At 39.3% G+C, this 19,720-nt stretch overlaps 2 protein-coding genes across 3 annotated transcripts; one reads left to right on the top strand and one right to left on the bottom strand.

Moving 5' to 3' along the window:
• Window positions 1–3,900: 3,900 nt before the first annotated feature.
• LOC145467307 (pancreatic lipase-related protein 2-like) lies at window positions 3,901–14,845 on the bottom strand. Its single transcript, XM_081450848.1, has 6 exons — window positions 14,828–14,845; window positions 8,392–8,710; window positions 7,188–7,493; window positions 6,634–6,816; window positions 5,129–5,347; window positions 3,901–4,199 (listed from the first exon to the last, which is right to left on the bottom strand). The coding sequence occupies exons 1-6, from the start codon at window positions 14,843–14,845 to the stop codon at window positions 4,189–4,191; spliced, it is 1,056 nt and encodes a 351-aa protein (XP_081306974.1). The 3' UTR covers window positions 3,901–4,188.
• Window positions 14,280–18,106, top strand: LOC145468238 (uncharacterized). Of its 2 annotated transcripts, none has more exons than XM_081451909.1 (5): window positions 14,280–14,352; window positions 15,734–15,819; window positions 16,191–16,289; window positions 17,054–17,098; window positions 17,197–18,106. In XM_081451909.1, the coding sequence occupies exons 2-5, from the start codon at window positions 15,787–15,789 to the stop codon at window positions 17,335–17,337; spliced, it is 318 nt and encodes a 105-aa protein (XP_081308035.1). In that variant the 5' UTR covers window positions 14,280–14,352; window positions 15,734–15,786; the 3' UTR covers window positions 17,338–18,106. The 2 variants fall into 2 exon arrangements, with proteins under 2 accessions (XP_081308035.1, XP_081308034.1); XM_081451908.1 differs by lacking the exon at window positions 14,280–14,352 and adding an exon at window positions 14,924–15,211.
• Window positions 18,107–19,720: the final 1,614 nt, after the last annotated feature.

Below are 19,720 nucleotides of genomic sequence, written 5' to 3'. Positions count from 1 at the left end.
AGAAACTAGTGAAAAAGGGCGATCTGCAAATTTAACGAAAATCTTAATAACGAGACCAATACTAAGCTATTAAACTCAGGAGGCAGTGTTGGGATCATTAAATATTTTCAAACGCACACAAATTTAGTCAGACTCACTGATGTCTTGAGCGGACCAATATTTCGAGCTCGTGAAGTGTTTGACGTCCAAAAAGTAAGCTTTGCCATACAGCTGTTTCGCCGATGGTTGGCATTTTCACAACTAGTACTGTTATACAAATTTTCTTATTTCAACTTTCCGACACGAAACTGTTTAATGATGAAGTGAACATTCAGAACAGCTGCTGAATAGGCCTCCGCACAGCATTGTTCAAGATACAACTTCTAGATCGCGAGGTTTAACTAATTGCTGAAAACTGGTCAAAATTTTCACTGAACGATCTATTATGTAATTATCCGGCTACCATAGATACATACATTAGTGCATGGAATGTGGTATTTAGAACGGTCAAAACTGTAATTATTAGTCAGCAGAGAAATGATGGGCTTTTTAGCTGATTTGAGATTTGCAAAACTTACTAACGGCTGTGAAACGTGCGGAAATTTTCACTGATAACTTAGAAATCACTGAAAATTTAATTGATTAACTTAATTTCCATAACCCCCACATAGAACCGCTATTTAAGTCGGACTCACTTTCGGACCTGAAACGGATGTTGTTTTAGTCACTGATCATGCATATTTTCTAACTAAAGCTGGTCCAATTTCCAACTTGAACTAGACCAAAATTTACAACGTCTTCTTGACTGTCTGTCTTTAGAATTCAAGTTATTCACACTTTTGTTATTGGGACTTTTAACGAATCCTAAATGCAACGTTAAGCCGAAACAACCTCATTGAAACTACACGAATAAATAAATTTCAGTAATTAGAGGGAAAGCCACAGCAGCTGCCGTAGCTGGTTTTCACGCTGCTCCTCTATATCCTGGTCGAATTAGAATTTGCAAATGTTGGTTTCTGTGGAGGGAGGAAAATCGGAGAACCCGGAGAAAAGCCCTCGGAGCAAGGCGAGAACCAACAACAGACTCGATCCGAATATGGAATCGGCATCAAATCTCGGGCCGCACTGATGGGATGCAAGAAAAAATAAATGAAACTAGTGAAAAAGGGCGATCTGCAAATTTAACGAAAATCTTAATAACGAGACCAATACTAAGCTATTAAACTCAGGAGGCAGTGTTGGGATCATTAAATATTTTCAAACGCACACAAATTTAGTCAGACTCACTGATGTCTTGAGCGGACCAATATTTCGAGCTCGTGAAGTGTTTGACGTCCAAAAAGTAAGCTTTGCCATACAGCTGTTTCGCCGATGGTTGGCATTTTCACAACTAGTACTGTTATACAAATTTTCTTATTTCAACTTTCCGACACGAAACTGTTTAATGATGAAGTGAACATTCAGAACAGCTGCTGAATAGGCCTCCGCACAGCATTGTTCAAGATACAACTTCTAGATCGCGAGGTTTAACTAATTGCTGAAAACTGGTCAAAATTTTCACTGAACGATCTATTATGTAATTATCCGGCTACCATAGATACATACATTAGTGCATGGAATGTGGTATTTAGAACGGTCAAAACTGTAATTATTAGTCAGCAGAGAAATGATGGGCTTTTTAGCTGATTTGAGATTTGCAAAACTTACTAACGGCTGTGAAACGTGCGGAAATTTTCACTGATAACTTAGAAATCACTGAAAATTTAATTGATTAACTTAATTTCCATAACCCCCACATAGAACCGCTTTTTAAGTCGGACTCACTTTCGGACCTGAAACGGATGTTGTTTTAGTCACTGATCATACATATTTTCTAACTAAAGCTGGTCCAATTTGCAACTTGAACTAGACCAAAATTTACAACGTCTTCCTGACTGTCTGTCTTAAGAATTCAAGTTATTCACACTTTTGTTATTGGGACTTTAAACGAATCCTAAATGCAACGTTAAGCCGAAACAACCTCATTGAAACTACACGAATAAATAAATGTCAGTAATTAGAGGAAAAGCCACAGCGGCCGTAGCTGGTTTTCACGCTGCTCCTCTATATCCTGGTCGAATTAGAAAGTTGGTTTCTGTGGAGGAAGGAAAATCGGAGAATCCGGAGAAAAGCCCTCGGAGCAAGGCGAGAACCAACAACAGACTCGATCCACATATGGAATTGGAATCAAGTCCCGGGCCGCACTGGTGGGATGCAAGCGCTCTCACCACTGCACCATCACTGCTCCACAACTATATACCGCAAGAATTGATGTGAGGCAATACAAACCTCGTGTTTGGGCAGTCAGTATCATAAGCAGGGCGATAACTCCCTTCCTGAACATTGTCCTTCTTGATGCTTTGAGTCCGGCAAGATATTGTTGATAATTAAATTACGTATTGCGTGGCTAGGTGTTTTGACGATTTTGCGAATCATGTGCTTCGAACAGACCAATCAAAAATCATCTCAGAATTTATATTATTGCACTCACACTGTTAATAATACCCTAAAGCGAGATCACTTTTCTATAAGTGTGATAAGACAAGATTTGCGAATGTTAAATATAGGAAACCACAATCCGCTGTGAAACTGAAAATGCTGCCATAGGTATTCTCCTAATGTACGCTCCTACCTTAGGTCTTGTTCGTTCAATTATCCCGCACGACGAAAGACTTGGCAATTTCGTAAAAAAATTATCGTAGTCGTATTACTATGCAATCAGGAGAAACTTCACAAGCATGCAAAATGATTCTCTGTGGAAATTCAATAAAGAAAATTCATTGGGGGTCAACTTTAATTTTGCTTCACTAAATATATAAAAATATTATCAAAAATATTTACACCCTTTCAATGCTGTCTGCCTTACACGATAGCAAGCAATTGAATGTCTGACCTGAAAAAAGTCAGCAAAATTATATCAAGAAAAGTGGAAGAAATCACTTCAAAAATGTCGGTATTCTTTCGTCTGCCGAATTCGAAACAAGGGAAAAAGGAGATAACTGTTGTTTCAAACAACTTTAAATCCCCATAATTCGTAATAAGATACGTTTTAAATTTCTGTGTACTACAATAGTCAGTTTTAGCGCTTCTGTGTAATAAAAAAGTCGGTTATAAAATGAGTTTTCTTGACATAGGTAAAGTAAACAGCCTCTTTTTACTTTATGAACAAAAATTAAAATACAAGTAGTTATGGGTTTTCCGACTAAAGCAAACTATGTCTTTTTTTCTGAATTCTAATTAGCCGTTTTTGCTTGGTTGTGTTAGTACAAACGTCCCTAACATTGAGAGTTTTTCATAAACATTTGTTTGCGTTGGCAGTGGTTGCGCCCATAAAAAGACAAAATTTATGAATAGCTGCAAGCCCTGTGCAATAGCAATGTACCAAATAGAAGATGGGGTCCCATGCTATCTGAAGAAAGAGGGAAGAGATAAATGCAACCTTAGAATCCAAACGAAGTGAAAGCTACGCAAGTAGACACAGGCTCGAACATCAACGGGTCGGCTAGTGATCGATCAAATCGCTCTCTCGTGCATTACAATAGCGCGCATTTTTGTTATGTTATCATGAGAAATTTCACAAGCATGCAAAATTTTTCCCCTCAGAAGTAGCGCGACATTTGAATACAAAAAAAAAAAAATTATCGGGATCGTATTTCGTTTCAGTAAAACGTATCCGAAAGTATTCAAATCATTTGTTCCCATCCATCATTATAATGACGGCTGCTGATAGTTCAGCCAAAAAAATATCTGAGCTAAAATAAGCCGGGATTTTTCCTCTGCCGACGTGTGAGATTTTGAATATAGAGGATCATTTGCATTGGTCTTCTTTTCTTTCAACGACAAAACAGTTAAAACTATTACAATCTTTTTTCCGGTCACAAGTATGGCACCCTCATAACATATCCCTAATCTAAATCCCAAATTGGTGCAATATTCCAAAGAAAGTCATATTCACCAGTATATAAACACCATATTTCTGCCTGGGAATATCGACGGGTGCAAAATGACGTCAGGTTTTCAAGGACTGGCAAAACGCAAAAAATGAGACGGTAGAAAGGTTTTGACTTCATATTTTAATCATAGGGATATCTAGAAACACATCCTCTTGAGTGCATCACACCACTTGAAGTCATTCACTCACTTTGACTCTGAGTAATCCCTCACTGAGCTTTAACTCGATCCTAAGTAAAAATAACGGAAGAGAGAAAAAAAGTTGTACATAACCAAACAGCAAACTAATTATTCTTAACACTCTTTTCTTCTCTTCTTTCTCTATTCTTCAAATCTTTCAAGGAAACCTCCCATACGCGTTCATTGTTTGAGAAGGCCGCCCGAAGATGCTATTCCTTTAGATAGAAACAAGATAAAAAAAAAAAAAACAAAAACTAAAATTCGGGAAAAAGAAAAAGCACAATAAAATGTCCTTGAGGGAACATCCAACATAACACGAAAGGCGCACTCACCGCAGAATGGAGCTGCGCTGTTTGTTTTATAGATAAAGAAAAAAATAAATGAATGAATAAATAAAAATATTTAGAGGTAAAGCCGCATCACCCCTTACCTGGTTTTCATGCTGGTCCTCTATCCTGGTTGAATTGGAATTTGGAGATGTTGGTTTTTGTGAAGGTTGGAAAACCGGTGAACCCAGAGAAAAACCCTCGGAGCAAGGCGAGAACCAACAACAAACTCGACCCACACATGACACTGGGTCGGAATCGAACTCGGGCCACACTGGTGGGAGGGGAGCGCTCTGACCAGTGCGCCATCCCTGCTCCTCAAACTCCATGCTTATTTAACGTAGACCTATTAGCGTTCTATCACGAATGCTGCTCTCTGATTGGCTACGCTGCTCACTATCTATTCTCTTGAAGATAGTGAGTAGCGTAGCATTGAACGCTTGTTAACAAACTGGCAATCACCTCTTTGCGTTTTCAAAGTGTCTGTGAAAGAGAATTTAGATAAAGCTTTAAACAACTTTTAGATTTGTACCAAAACAGTTAGATTATTCGCTCTCGATTTCTATGTGTGATAGTTGACTCGGGCTGCGCCCTTGTCAACTATCACACGATAGAAATCGAGAGTGAATAATCTAATTGTTAAATATACTCACCACAGAATGGAAGTGCACTGTTTGTTCTCAGAAAAAAATAACCAACGCGTTTGGTGAGGTCAGCACCATACCCCATAGTTGGGCATGCGCCATTACACGTTTTGCACTTTCCGTCTTCAAAGTCAGAGAAGCTTCTGCATGGATATGCTTTCCAGGAACAAAGGTTTTGTACCGAGGCGATGTAGAATTCATAAGCTCTTCTGTGGCTACAGGATAAGTCTGTGTAAAGTGAAAAAACACGGGTCATTGTTCATTCCTGGCTATTTAAATTATGATTGCCACAACAAAAACGGTGTCCTCCTAGCCTCAGTTGTCCGAAGGCTGAATAACGCTATCCACCAGATAAATCGCTATCTAGTGTGTAAGTGTGTTTGTTCTTGTTCTTGTTTCATTTTTGCCATCTGTAAATATATTAACAAGTCAACATATCAATTTAAAAGGCAAGGAAGCGCAGGGAAGCTAATGAGGCTTATGTAAAGGCCTACCTTAAAGATACCTAAGACTTAACAAAAGAATAAAAATGCTGTCATTGTCATTGATCACAATTTAGGATTAACAGTAGTTAAGAAAAACTAAACGCGCAAATGCGCAAAAGCAACGGACGAAAGAAACGAAAAAAGCACACCCAAGCGCACTAAGAGAAGTAAAGTAGGTTGCCAAACAAATTACACTATCCGCTGGATAGTGATTTATCCGGTGGAGAGCGTTATCCACCTTTCGAAGAACCCGGGCCTGTAGGGATAAGCTCAGGGAATTAACCTATACCTAGGTAGGGATAGTCTTGCAGTGAGACATTATTGGCACCGGCCTGGCCGAGTACCAGATTACAGTACGAGCACTGAAAAGAAATCATTTGCACCAGGTGAACTGACTGCTAATCGACGAACAACTGCTGCTGGAGAAAGTCATTTATGACCAATAAATGTATGACTGAAAACAGTAAACAATGTACATAACATGTAAATGTGCACTTTCTGCAAAGCGTTTAGCAAGGGCTGTGTAATTTATGATCGTCAAACACGCAGCGAGGAGCTATTTCAAATTCCAGGGCAAAAAGAGGTCGGTATTAATGCATGAGAGAATATGCATTGGAAGCAGGCTGCTCTTGCAAAATAGCCTAATTGTAAGTGCGTTTCACTACAAAATATTTGGATGGTAAAAAGGAAAAAGTCTGCATACGAGCCAAGCGGCCCATCAGGTGGATGCTTATGCCGGTTTCTGAAGCATGAGGCGAGAAGGGATATTTCTACTCCCCCAGGTTGGTCCTCGATCCATCTTAGGGCTACCCCCCAGCATAAAACCTGGCTGGAGAGAAGAACTGTGAGAGTTAAGTGTTGCCGAAGAACACAACACAGTGTCCACAGCCAGGGCTCGAACCCGGACCGCGCGCTCCAGATTCCAGCGCCCTAACCACTAGGCCACCGCACCTCCACATATTTTTGGATGAGCGGGCGTTCAGTTCATCTCCAAACGTTGTACTCTGCCCTAACAAAGGATTCGCTTACTTAGTATGCTGCAACCGTTTTGTTTCTTGCCACCATTTGGGATAAACTCCGTGTGCCCGTTCGTTTGGCTTTTTCCGATGCCCAGCAGACTGGTATGTATAACGTCGACATACGCGGCGTCACCTGGGTCCAAACGAAACCGGAGGTCATTTTTCCTAAAAAGAGATCCAGCAGGATCTAACGCTGTGAACAAGAAGAAATTGATAAAGCTTGATAAATACAATGAAGAGGCATTACTGTATCGGACCTGTAAGCTCCTACTAGCTTGATGTAAACAGTACAAGCAATTAGTTAATTCTTGGCATATGATTTCGACTGTATTTGTTCACAAAAAAAAAAAGAAAGAAATGACTTACTAACTGACTGACTAACTGACTGACTGACTGACTGACTGACTGACTGACTGACTGGCTGGCTGGCTGGCTGGCTGGCTGGCTGGCTGAATGAATGAATGAATGAATGAATGAATGAATGAATGAATGAATGAATGAATGACTGCTGACCAAATGAATATATGAATGAATAGATCAATCAATCAATCAACCAATGCCAACCTGTTATGCAACCAAGAGTCATTCCGCGGTCTTTCAGATAAGTCCCAGCGTATCCTGCCACGTGAGCACCAAGACTATATCCCACAATGTAGAATCGATCAGCAAAACTGGGAAAGCCGGACGAACTGGAAATCAGGAACCTTATAAGCACTGCTGTCTGAACCCCTACAAGCCGAGTGTTTCCAGCAGCTTGTGGATACATAACCCTCGCTCCTGGATTCCAGTTCACCACAATTACATTGCAGTCTTCTCGCTTCAGCAAGGCGTTTTTCATACGTGTAGGATAAGTACGTACGCGGTCCCGTCCTAAATAAAAACAAACATGTCCTATGAAAGAAAGTTTCTAACGAAATCCTGTAGAGCACCTACAATTATGATCACAGGGAAAAGCAGATGCGATATTAAAAAATAATGTGGCGAGTTAATCAAAGAAAAACGTAGTTTTTCTTTCCGTAATATAATACACATTAATTTAAATGGATGATTACATAAGCTACATCGAAACATGTTTTACATATCAAAAACTGCCATCGTTCTCGTTGAAGAGCCTGCGTGAGAATCTGTGTAGACGACTTTTCGTTTCCGGTGAAAAAGATTGCCCTACAACATTCACTTCAAGTTATCTGACCATAATAAGCGTTCCCTTATATCAAGAATATTTTTCACGGCTCTCTCTCTCCAGGAATGGGGTTACTCTAAAACGTTTTGTACGGTCCAACCGCTTACCCTTTTGTATACCATTTGGACAGAAAAGCTACCCCTTTCGAAAAAAGGTACCCGTTTCACGTACCTACTTAAGAACAGTACATTTCTTTTCGTAACCCTCGGAATAAAGTTAATGAACAATACTACGGGACAACATTAAGCATTACCAGAAGAAATGTTAACCACAAAAAACAGGTTTCATAAGTTCAGTTCCCGTTCACGTTATATCTAAATGACAGTTTTCCCTACCTCTCATATACCTCAACTTGTAAAATCCCTACCCTTTTATACCTGAAGGCTGAAAAAGGCCGGTACCTCTTTTGGGCGGAGCCTCCCCGCATTGGCCATTATAGGGAGTACCTGTTGCCCCTCTTCCCTTCCCCCCCCCCCCCGTCTCTGTCATTTTTTACCTCGTGTACTTCTTTTCTGTTGTTGCTTCATTCTAATGTTAACAATGTAATTCAAAATATTCAGTTAAATTGAACAAAGAGACACTTACCTTGGTAACCATGGATTATGAATATAGTTCGCCGTGAGATGTCGAACTTTGCAGCTCTAAGTTTTGCTACATCGACATCATTGACAAACCCAGAACCACTCCTGGTGAACATTTGAAACGTTGTTCCAACGGCGGAAGGGCTTTTTGGCAAGTTAACGGTAAAAGCGTACAAACCGGGTTGTCGCTTAAAGCAGCCGTACTTTCCGTAGCAGATTTCTTTTGGAAATAAAAAACCTAAATAGATCCCAAAACGCGTACATATCAATGATATTATAATTCTCTTATATCCTCCAGTCCCTGCGTTGAAGCGTAGTGGCAACTTCAATTATGTAGGTAGGTTAGGTGGGAGGGTGAATGGCTGGGTGGGTGGGTTATGTAGGTGGGTAGGTGGGTGGGTGAGTGGTTGAGTGGGTGGTTGGGTGGTTGGAAGGGTGGGTGGGTGAGTGAGTAGTTGGGTTGGTGGTTAGTCCCGTGGGTGGGGTAGGTAAGAAGGTAAAAAGGGAGTAGGAAAGTTGTTTTCCTCAAACTTTGTAGGGGGGGGGGGGAGGATTGCTAGAAAAATTAAAATATTTAGAGATGAAGCCACATCAGCCTTAGTTGATTTTCATGCAGGTCCTCTATCCTGGTCGAATTTGAATTTAGAGATGATAGTTCTTGTGCAGGGAGGAAAACCGCAATACTCGGAGAAAAACCTAAGGAGCAAGGCAAGAACCAACAAAAAACTCAATCCACCTATGGCACCGGGTGCGGGAATTGAACCAGGGTGGGATGGGAGCGCTCTCACTACTCTGCAATTTCCTTTTTCCCGGAGGTATATTCCAAGTAATATGATGTACTAAGATATACCATGTGTTTATTGGTATATTGTAATTAATATGATGTAAGCTATACCATATGTTCGGATCGTTAGTGTCATCAACAGGAAAAGCACTCCATTTGACAACATTGTTCCCTTGTTTGGCTTTTTCTTGATGTCTCGAGCTCTGTAAACTATCACAAATAATTATATCAATTACCCAGAGTCTGTCATTTAAGAATCTTTATACGGGGGGTTCCTTTTTATTCCTGGACCCGGCTCTCATTAGCTTTTAGCACACACTCACCTGCAATTAATAAAATAAGGATTTTTTTGGTCTACCGGCCGTGACCAACGAGGACAGGGAAGGTTTGCCTAGTAATTTCACTAACTAAAGTTTTCTGTCAGAGGTAGGTTCAACATACATGATGAACCTTTTCTATGTGCAAAGTTTCAAGGTCTCGGGTTGCTTAAGAACCTTTTTTGAAATATGTGACGGTCAGGCTGAGCTCCTCCCTCGAATGACAAAAAGATAGACTATTTCAAGCATATCATTCGACTTTTGTTCATAGTAAGAAATTAAATGTGGGCGGCGTACAATTTATTTCACCGCTAACAAGGAGAACGGCTAGTAAATTGTTAAAAAAAAATTAAATTTGATGTTTACTTGCCGAGGATCAGTTTTTCTATGCGAATTTGCCCCGATGGTTTGAAAACCTTTTTACCCGAACACAAAAAAGAAACGTCTTCGCCTATTTTATTTCCGATGTAAACTTGGACATAATGTTTAAATAACATAAAGGTTGTGAGAAGTTAAACTGCCCTAAGCAGTAGCTAGATAACAAAATTCACTTGCTTTTATATCAAGACCATTACTAGTCGTTTAAAATGTTCTAAAAGCAAAACTGTTTCACTTCGCAAGAACAAGAATGCAAGTTTTTTCCAGGCATCGATTATGTACCTGCCGTGCTTCACGTTTCCACGAGAAAACCGCAGAAAAAAAGACAATATTACAGCGCGAAATGCGAGAAAATCATACTGAAACAAAAACACTTTGACTATAGGAGACAAGAACCACCAAATATGTGACATTACCTTGATATATTTTGTCCCCACGTGAAGTGTAGTGTCTGCAAGAGACTGATGGGTTGTGGGATCAAATAATAGCGGTGTAATAGTTTTTGCCGAAAAGAGAGTGTGTTATGTTGGACACCTGACACTCAAACTATTTAGTGTTGACTCAGTTGTGGAGACAACCAATGGTGTCTGAAGGTCTATATTGGTTGAGGTTTATTTCTTTGAACTCTTTCATCAAAATGAACTTCCGACACAGGATTTGAATCACATAACATGTTTTCGAACGCAAAAAAATCAAGCCAGATTCGCTCACGCCAGCTAATGAACTGATCAATATCTCAAGCCAACATGTTTAAAAATTTGCTTTCAAACAGCTGCGCTAATAGCTTCGACTGTTCATGTTTTCACAACTGTTGTCCAAGTTATCTTGTGAAACTATATCTATATCGGATAGCAATAGCCGAGACAAAGAGGGTTTTTGGAAAATGTTCGGAAACGTTCGTGTGACCTTGTGAAATATTTTTCAACGCTCGAAGATAAATTTCGTACCTCCGCGCGGCCATGTGGTATCCTCTATACACTCCTGGGAGAAAATGCTTACAATAGGCTTTGGCGTGGCTCATTGTTATCTGAAAATAGTTCCATTAAATTGAACAAGTAGTATTATTTTTGTTGTAGCACTGGATCCAGCAGGCAAGTATTTTGAGGCCGCGCTCCCTGACGCCCGATTGGACTCACGTGATGCAGCGACTTGGAGCAACCACTAGGACATCTTGACTTCTATCCTACCGGAGGGGAGGACCAGAAAGGGTGTGGCCTGTTCGATGGTAGGAACACTACAGCGGACTTCAAATTAAATGCGTTTTCTTTTCAGCACTTGTTCTCCATTTTATTTTTGACTTATATTTTTGAACAATATCAATAACCAATAATCTTTATTGCTCCGAAAAAACTTTTCATGGAGGATATTTAGTGCATTAAAAGTTAATTAGTAAGGTAGAAAGAAAGTAATTATTATAAGGTTTTCAAGTTAGCCCCTATTAGTTAGTTAGTTATTTAAAGTTATTTTTATATAAAAAGGAGAGTACAAGGAAAGAAAACCAGACCTGGAAAATAGTTCTTGTTAGTGTTGTAATAAATGATACGTAGCACTACTATTCAAATTTCTTAAAGTTTTGTTCTGACAGTAAATAATGTTTTACTTCCTTCATAAAGGAAAATGTACTGAGGTCTTTCAGGTAATGCGGGATATCACGCCAGAGATTTATCGCTCAATAGGTTAACATTTGTTTCTTAATGTCGTTACAAGGACGTGGTTGACAAGGGATTCCGTACTTAGAAGTAATACAAATTCTAAAATTGTGTTTGAATGGTTAGGCGGGGTCATACACAACGATTCCTGCGATCACAAATACGCGCATTTTCTTGTGGCAACATGGAGTACTTTGAGCGAGGTTGGTGTCAATAAAACTCGATGGAATTGAAAGAACGTTCTTCTAATAAATTTAAAATGAAATAAAGAGAGAGTAGTGTATAAAAAATGAAGTACTGTAAATCTTCGAACTGGCGTCCGGGGAGGCTTATTCGAGGGGGGCGCTTATTTAATTTCTCCCAAATCGTGGCCTGACATGATCATTTTTTTGTATACATCATCTGCGTGTAAACAACAACAAAGGTTGATCCTTAAGTTAAAAAACGCGGTATCGTTAGTACTAAACGTGTTCAACGTGTTCACTTAACGTGTTCTCAAACTGAAACAATACACAAATCTAATACTACACGACCAAGACCGTAAATCCTTTGTCGGCTCAATACTCGTCCACAAAATGGGCGAAGGTGAGAGGGGCGCTTATTCGAGGGGGAGGGGACGCTTATTTCAAATTTTGGCCGATGAGAGGGGCGCTTACTCGAGGGGGAGCGCTAATTCTATGATTTACGGTCTTCCCCTTCTTTACGAAGCAGGAAATGAAACTATAGTTCGTTTTGGTCCGTTCCTACGTACAAAGTATCTTTTCAGGCTTCCTAATTTAGTTGTGTATCTCTAGCATTGATATTCATTTGTGCAGCAACCATAAACATCCTTAAAAGGTAAAGGAAACCTGTGCATTAAAATGATCATTTGCAGTTAAATTATTGTAAAAAAATTTTTGACGACGCAAAATTCAATTCAGTTATTTCTTCATAGCGGGCTTCGCCAGAGTGAGAAGGCAATTAATGATAGAACTTAATTTTCGAAGTGTTGCCAACTTGAATACAAAATCACTGAAGCATTCTTTCGCGAGACTAATTATTTGACAAACACTGTTATGCTGAGAGAAATGGAAGAACCGTTAATTCTGAACTTACCAAATGAAAAAGAAACTATCAAAAATGCTACGATGGTGATAACTGCCTTGCAATGCACTCCCAGAGGCATCACAAACTTCATGTTTTTTTAACCGATGAAGTCGTATCCTCTTTTCTCTAGCTATAACATTATTCTGGGAAAAGAGGGAAGGTCATGAAAATGTGCATGTTTCTAGCGAAATAGTCAATCGGTAAAGAAACTTCTAGTCTAGCTTAATGCGTAGAAAAGAAGCTAGGAAAACTGCTATGTTGGTTATCGCTCTCTTTTGACGCAATGCACGACGAGTAATTTCGCTAATTCGCGTGCCTGATTGTGCCTGAAAGTATTGTATCGTCTGACTCTACAATAAAAATATACACACGGAGGGCGGGTCTTGTCTTTTTAATGGAACACGCAAAGACTTTTAAGGGATTTCCAGCTGTATAACGAGTTTTAAAGGGTGCTATTCGAAACATGGTTAAAACTGATCACGCAAACTAAAGCCCTGTTTGACCGGGAGACTGGAAAGAATTAACGTTGGGCTTCTGTAGACAGTTGGTTGAGATGTAGATAATATTGTAAAAACCCAAAACTTGTAATTATATCACATGAGAGTAAATTGAGCGTTACAAGGGGAATGAAGCATGTTTGTTTCATCTGGTCCATGTCGAACGGCCAAGTCAGGCTTTTCACCTACTCCATGGCCAAGAAATAGATCTGTTACTGAATAATTTCACCTTAATGACATACTCATATTAAAGTTGTTAAAGATATTTTTGAGACATCCAGTAAATGTAGGCCTGCGTTATACTCCAAAGCTAGAAAAAATATTTACCGGCTTTCTCTTAAAATAAGTCACATAATGAAACTTATAATAAAATGACACGTTTTGTTGTTGCTGGCACATTAACCATTAGTGAAATCGCTACAGGCTTTAGTCGTTTGAAGGCCAGACAATTATAGGCCTTAACATGCATTTTACGGTAGCCAATAGTAAAGTAAAGTAAACCTTTGTTTTCTCAGGGTAACTCTGTGAGCTCTATAAATAATACTGCTATCAATAGAGGCCCTGCTAAGTATTGAAAAAAAAATTATAAACTTTACAATATGCTTAAAAATGAGATAAGAATTAGTTTAAAAGATAAAAACTACCAACTACTGATTGTAACAACGCTTGCATAGAGGCCAACAACAAAACAACTGGCAAGAGAGAAATACTTTTGTTAGCTTACCCGGATCTTAATTTTTCGTGAATTGAATTGCGTGAGCGATATTATGTTGCCTTCACCTGAATATTTACCTTCAAATCAGTTCTGGCTGTAATCCAACTCATAGACTAAACCCGTTATATTATATCCTTACTTTACCGATACATTGCCAAACAAAGAAGTAGTGGGAATTTAGAAATTCGTCAAAAAGACATTATCATCCTGATCACCGCCAAATTCTCCGAGCTACCATTATATTAGAGAGATTGCATTGCAATCAGTTAAGGGATGGAAGTTTTCAGATTGTTTCTGTAACGTGGTTAAGCATTGCATGGAATCAATATAAACGAGTATTGTTCTCGTGTTTTGTGAAATGATTTTCAGTTAAGGAGAAAAGCCAATACTCCAGAAAACTTCTTTTTTGGTTTCACAGCCAGACGAAAACTGATTTTAATCCTTAGAGTTAAAAAAAGATGGCGTGGATGTGTATTATACGAAGATTTTTCTGCTTTGATTTGCAAATGGGAACGTATTTTGTAGCTGTGTTTTCCATGGTAAGTTAAGACCTTTTTTTTCAATTCGAAGAACTTAAAAACTAATTTAAGAACACTTAAAGAACGTCTTAGCTTATTACTGTTTTGCGAATCGATATGATCTTCCGGTCTCTGAAAGCTCATGGACCAAAGATCCTGTCTTCGCCGATAATATATCACGAACTCGTCATAGAATAAGACCAACAGTCGATCCTGTTTTTGTACCTTCAATCAGAGTTCCTGTTTCACGACAATCTTGTTTGCACATGACAGATTATTAATTGCAATACACTTTTTGATCCTTAACTGTATAACTCTGAATTGTGCGGTTTGTATTCGACTATAAAGAGACAGACTTACTATTAATGATTCTGCTCATCAAGTGTATCTCTAAATACGTTTTGTCTCCCAACTTTGATTACTGTCATTACGTGGATAAAGTAAGTTACTATAATACTCTAATGAGTGACTCAAATCCAACAAAAATCGTTCTCACCAGTGTTGATGACGTCATAAGAACGAGTTAGAGAGAGAGCGGTTTTTCAATTGAGAGTCGATAGTAATCAGACAATTACTTTGGTTTTTGTCTTGATTTTACAACGGTTTGAGATTGGCTGAGTAGTCTAATTGGTGAGTAACTGGTTTGGTTTTGGCTTTGAGATATTTAATTGAAAAACACTCTACAACGTTATACGAATAAGCCAATTTTACATTACCTAGTCGTGTAATGAGGCGATTTGGATAACGCACTAACGTGTCTCTTAGGCTCTAGCTGCAGTGAATATCTTGACATTTGCTCAAGCCATCAAAGTCGTTCAACACGAACTGGAAACAGCTCACGCTGAAGATGTTTCTCTGGTGCGAAGTAATCTGACAGAAGGTAAGGGTTGTAGAAACTATAAAGGATATAACTCTTGTTTGATGGAGACGGGGCTAGTCTCGTTTAGGGGCGTACATTGCCAATCCTAGCATAATTTCAGCGTTTAGGGCAAAACGCCACTCTTTCTCCAATGTAAAGGTACACTTAACTCTCACAATGCCCCTCTCCGCCCAGGTGTGCCAATTGGTGCCAGAGAATTTAAGGCTGGGGCTAACCCTGCGATGGACTAGCATCCCATCCAGGGGGGAGTAGAAATATTCCTAGTAACTTCATGCTACAGAAACCGAGATAGGGTGTGGTCTGACGGGCACTTGGCTCTTATGCAGACTTAACGTTGCCGAGGTACCTTTTTGAGTTGCCCCTGTGAAATCGTCAGTTAGAATTTCTTCATAGCTAAAATCAACTGATTGGATGATCATGTCGTTAGCGTCTTTAAAGGGCAGATAAAGCTTGGGTTATGCCCAGATTCGTGTACTTTAGGGGTTTAATTTATATTTTAGACAAAAAAGTGTTTTCTTTCAGAAACTATTCAAGTTTCATATGCTGGCATAGGATTCTTTGCTGCAGATATTGTCATGACAATGATCCTGGTTTGTGGAGCATGCCAGGTAATTATAAGACGCTCTCGTTTATTAAATTTGATAGCTCTATGTGTTTAATACAGTAATTCAACAGTGGAGACCTCCTTAATTTTCATCATCAAGAATGAGCTTATCTTAGTCTTCCGTTTGAGGGAGGCTATTTGGTGAGCTGTAAACTGCATGGTTTTCTTTTAAAACTTATTTTTTATATGCTAATTTTTTGGTGGAATTGGCAGAATTTTAAAGGCGAAATCACAACCCATTTGAGCCTTTTATTGCATGTTAGCTGTAAGACACCAGATACTTCAAGTATTCGACATTAGGTTACTCACATTGTTCTGACATGCTCAGTTTCAACATAGCATTCATTCATTCGTTTCTCCTTAAAACGCCTGCAGCTCAAGCCTTGTATACTCTGGTCTTGGATTGTTTGGCGATTGTTGATGTTTGCCCATCTTGTCGCAGTTGCAGTCTTCTTTTTCATTGTGTGGGAAAAAGTAAGTGAAAAAACCTTATTTGCCTTTTTCAGGAATCCGACAAGCCTAGGACTTATTAAGCAACGTGTTGCATGCGGACCGCGTGGGTTAATATACGTAGAGGGGACCACGGAACCTCCCTCTCTCTAAGCCTTTGCATATCGGGGTCCTTCAGGTTGTCCCTCAACTTACAGAACGCCTGCAGCATGCTGAAAGAAAACAAGAACTGAACTAAATTGCGCATCTTTCAATTTGTGCATAGTTCTCCTACAGTACAATGTAAGCCTTCTTTTCCATTGTTCTCCGGGTATTCATGCGTAACGGATGTATTTACCGCATCCCTTCAATCTGTAACTATGGAATAAGATTAACATAAGTTATGGATGCTACTCTCCTGTGTTAGTTATTCATTTACTATTTCATTATTCATTCATTCATTTGTTGCACAATCACTGATGATTCATTCATTCATTCATTCATTCATTCATTCATTCATTCATTCAGTCATTCAATCATTCAACCAATCAATCAATATTTATAATAATAATAATAATAATAATAATGATGATAATAATAATAATGATAATGGCAATGGCAATGGTAACACCACGAGGCTTTTGATAACACCTAATAGTTACACAATTAATAAACTTGTTTCCCTCTTAAATAAACAATAATTAAAAAGCCGTTAAAAACTTCTTCATTCATGCATTCGTTCGTTCGTTCGTTCGTCCATTCATCCATTCATTCACTTAGTTACCATGGTCTTACTTTTTTTTACCCAGGTGCCTCCTGTTGGAATCATTCTGCTGGTCGACCTTGTTCTTACCGTGAGTCGCGATTTTTCTCTCGTTCCTTTACATTACAATGGCAACAAGAGGTTTGATTTCTATTCTGATCTAATTGAACGGTTTTTTGCCATTTCCAGATTGCCTGTTTCATTGTTGCCTTCTCTTTGATCCAACAAATCAAGGAAAATGAAGAACTCAAGAACGAACTTTCAGTGGACTCGCCTGTGATATTGCTTAGCAACCATAAGCGTTTGAGCTCCCCTGAGCAGTACTTGTAATTGTTCTGTTGCCATGGCAACACGTAATCCTGTAATGCAATAACGCAACCTCGTTCCCAGGAGCTCTTATCTTCCCGCCTCTCTCGCTCCGGGAGGGCGGGAAGATGAGGTAGAGACCCTGGGGACGAGTTCGTGGGACTGAATCACAGCACTCAAGCTGCTCTGAAAAACACATTGGAAAACGAAACAAGGCTGGTCGGAATATGTCTTCTTCACCTCTCCTATAACGGCGAATTTCTTGATTGTAATTAGAAATTAAACTTAAGGCTTAATCGGGTTGTGTAAGGGAAAATTTACTGCTGCAAGCAGAGGATATTAATTAGTGATAGCCGTTACCGGTAATTCGCTTAATCAAACTTGAAATGAATGAAAATATCAACCATTTCGCAGTTTTTATCTTGGCTAATGAATACATTACGGGAATACAGCTTTTTTGTGGAGCTGTTGTCATCAAATAGTTTCTGGAGATTTGATCTTGTTTAATCACAAGCTGTATTTTCTTCGCCGAAATTTCAGTCAATCAATCCAGCCTTCTTTGACTTTGCCAGCAGCCTGCGAAGAGGAAAAACAGAAATTGTGATTGTCGTGCTTTCTTCTGGTTCGTCGGACATTCTTCCGAAAAGTTTCTTGAAATACCAAGAATGTATGGTTTTTTGATGTGCTCCAAGTTCATTGTTACTCATCAAAAGAGTTCAAGACATTTCTATTGATGAGCGATAAGGGAAACCAGACGGCCACTAGCGGCCAAAAACGACTTCACCTGGGAGATCGCAACGTCTTGCCCTGGGTTGGAAGTCGGAGGGGGGGGGGGGGAGCTCCACCTTGATGTCCAAACTCTTCTCAGTTCCAGACCACTTTTGTTTTAAGATCTGATTAATAATAATACTAATAAAGTTTTTTGGGCGCAAATAGAAAACTCAATACGCTTTCATTACTATACAAGAAAAAATAAATTAGTTAAAACTGACACAATGTTTCTTATAACAGTAATAAGTAAAATAAATGAAGTAGTTAATTTAAAAATTAGGTGACATGGAAGCTAGGTACAGTCCCTCATATAATATATCAAAAATAAAATTAACAAGAATGTTTTGAGGACAGATTTAAAAGATGTCCCTACGCTTTTCAATATTTCATAATTTATGCTCCCTTTATCACCTACCGTTTATACGCCGTCTTGACGGGTTCGCAAAGCGGTCAGAATTACAGTGTTCGTATGGGAATCGATGGCAAATAACTTTTTCCATTTAGAAAGTTAATTTTATACAATTTGGAAATCGCAACGTTAAAATACTAGGTGGAGGATTGATCAAGATTTTATTCACCAAGTTTGAAGGATATAGCTTAGCTAGAAGACGCTCAGTTAATTTTCATAATTTTCCGTACATTTGTCTGTAAATTGTTTTCCCGCGAACCGCCTCTAGCAAGCCAAATTTACAGACAAATGTATGGAAAATTAGAAAAATTAACTGAGCGTCTTCTAGCCAAACTACATCCTTCAAAAGTCAGTAGGAATGAGCAAACATCTCATAAGACGCGTGACACTACGCAATAAAATAAATATGAGGCTCAAAAGGCTCTTAAAAGTGTACAATAGTTGCTTGTAAACTAAACGTTTCGGGCTTGACCCTTCTTCAGTAGGTGGAATGATCGAGCCACGCCATACAAAAAAACTGTACGCATAAGCACGCACGGGAATTTCTCTGGTACGGCGCAGCCGTCTTAGCGCCCGTCTTGGCAGGATTCCGGCCGGCCAGGGGCTCTTTCCTTTCAACAAAAATCACCGGTTCAAATTTTCGGAATTTTCGCTCGTCGAATGGAACGCGTCCGACCACTTCCCAGAATTCGAGGTCACGTGCTCTGCAACACACACAAGGCATGCTGGGTGAAACTTTGTTGTGTTTGAAGATGGCGGACTTTTTGAACATTTTCGCGGCTTTAGAGCAGGATGACTGTGAAACAATAAGTTGTACCGTTCTCGATAGCAACGACGACGTAATACTTCTGGCTGCAGTTGCCTGCTTTATGCGGAGGGAATTAACTCGTGTAAATGGGTACTTCGAAGTAACTATTTCAGCGTATTTGTCGGGGGAGTTCGAAAACCATTTCCGGATGACTAAGGAAACGTGTCAGTTATTGACACAAGAAATAATGCGGTTCTGTCCTCTTGTACCGGTTCACAAGAATCGATACAAAAGAGCCAACAATGTCAGCAACAGCTAAACAAAGGTTCGTAAAGAAAGGAGTACAATGGTGATTCCCTCTGTGTACCGGTACACCAGGACACAACCAATAATGCACACTGGGCGGATTGCAACTGGCAATTCATCTGGGCGGCCCGCAATTTTGCTAGAAAAACAAATACTGCTGTTCTTTTGGAGGG

Source organism: Orbicella franksi, chromosome 14, assembly GCF_964199315.1.
Source record: "Orbicella franksi chromosome 14, jaOrbFran1.1, whole genome shotgun sequence".
NCBI classification, from domain to species: domain Eukaryota; kingdom Metazoa; phylum Cnidaria; class Anthozoa; order Scleractinia; family Merulinidae; genus Orbicella; species Orbicella franksi.
Note: the sequence above shows the minus strand (reverse complement) of the source record. Positions and strands in the feature narration are given on the sequence as shown.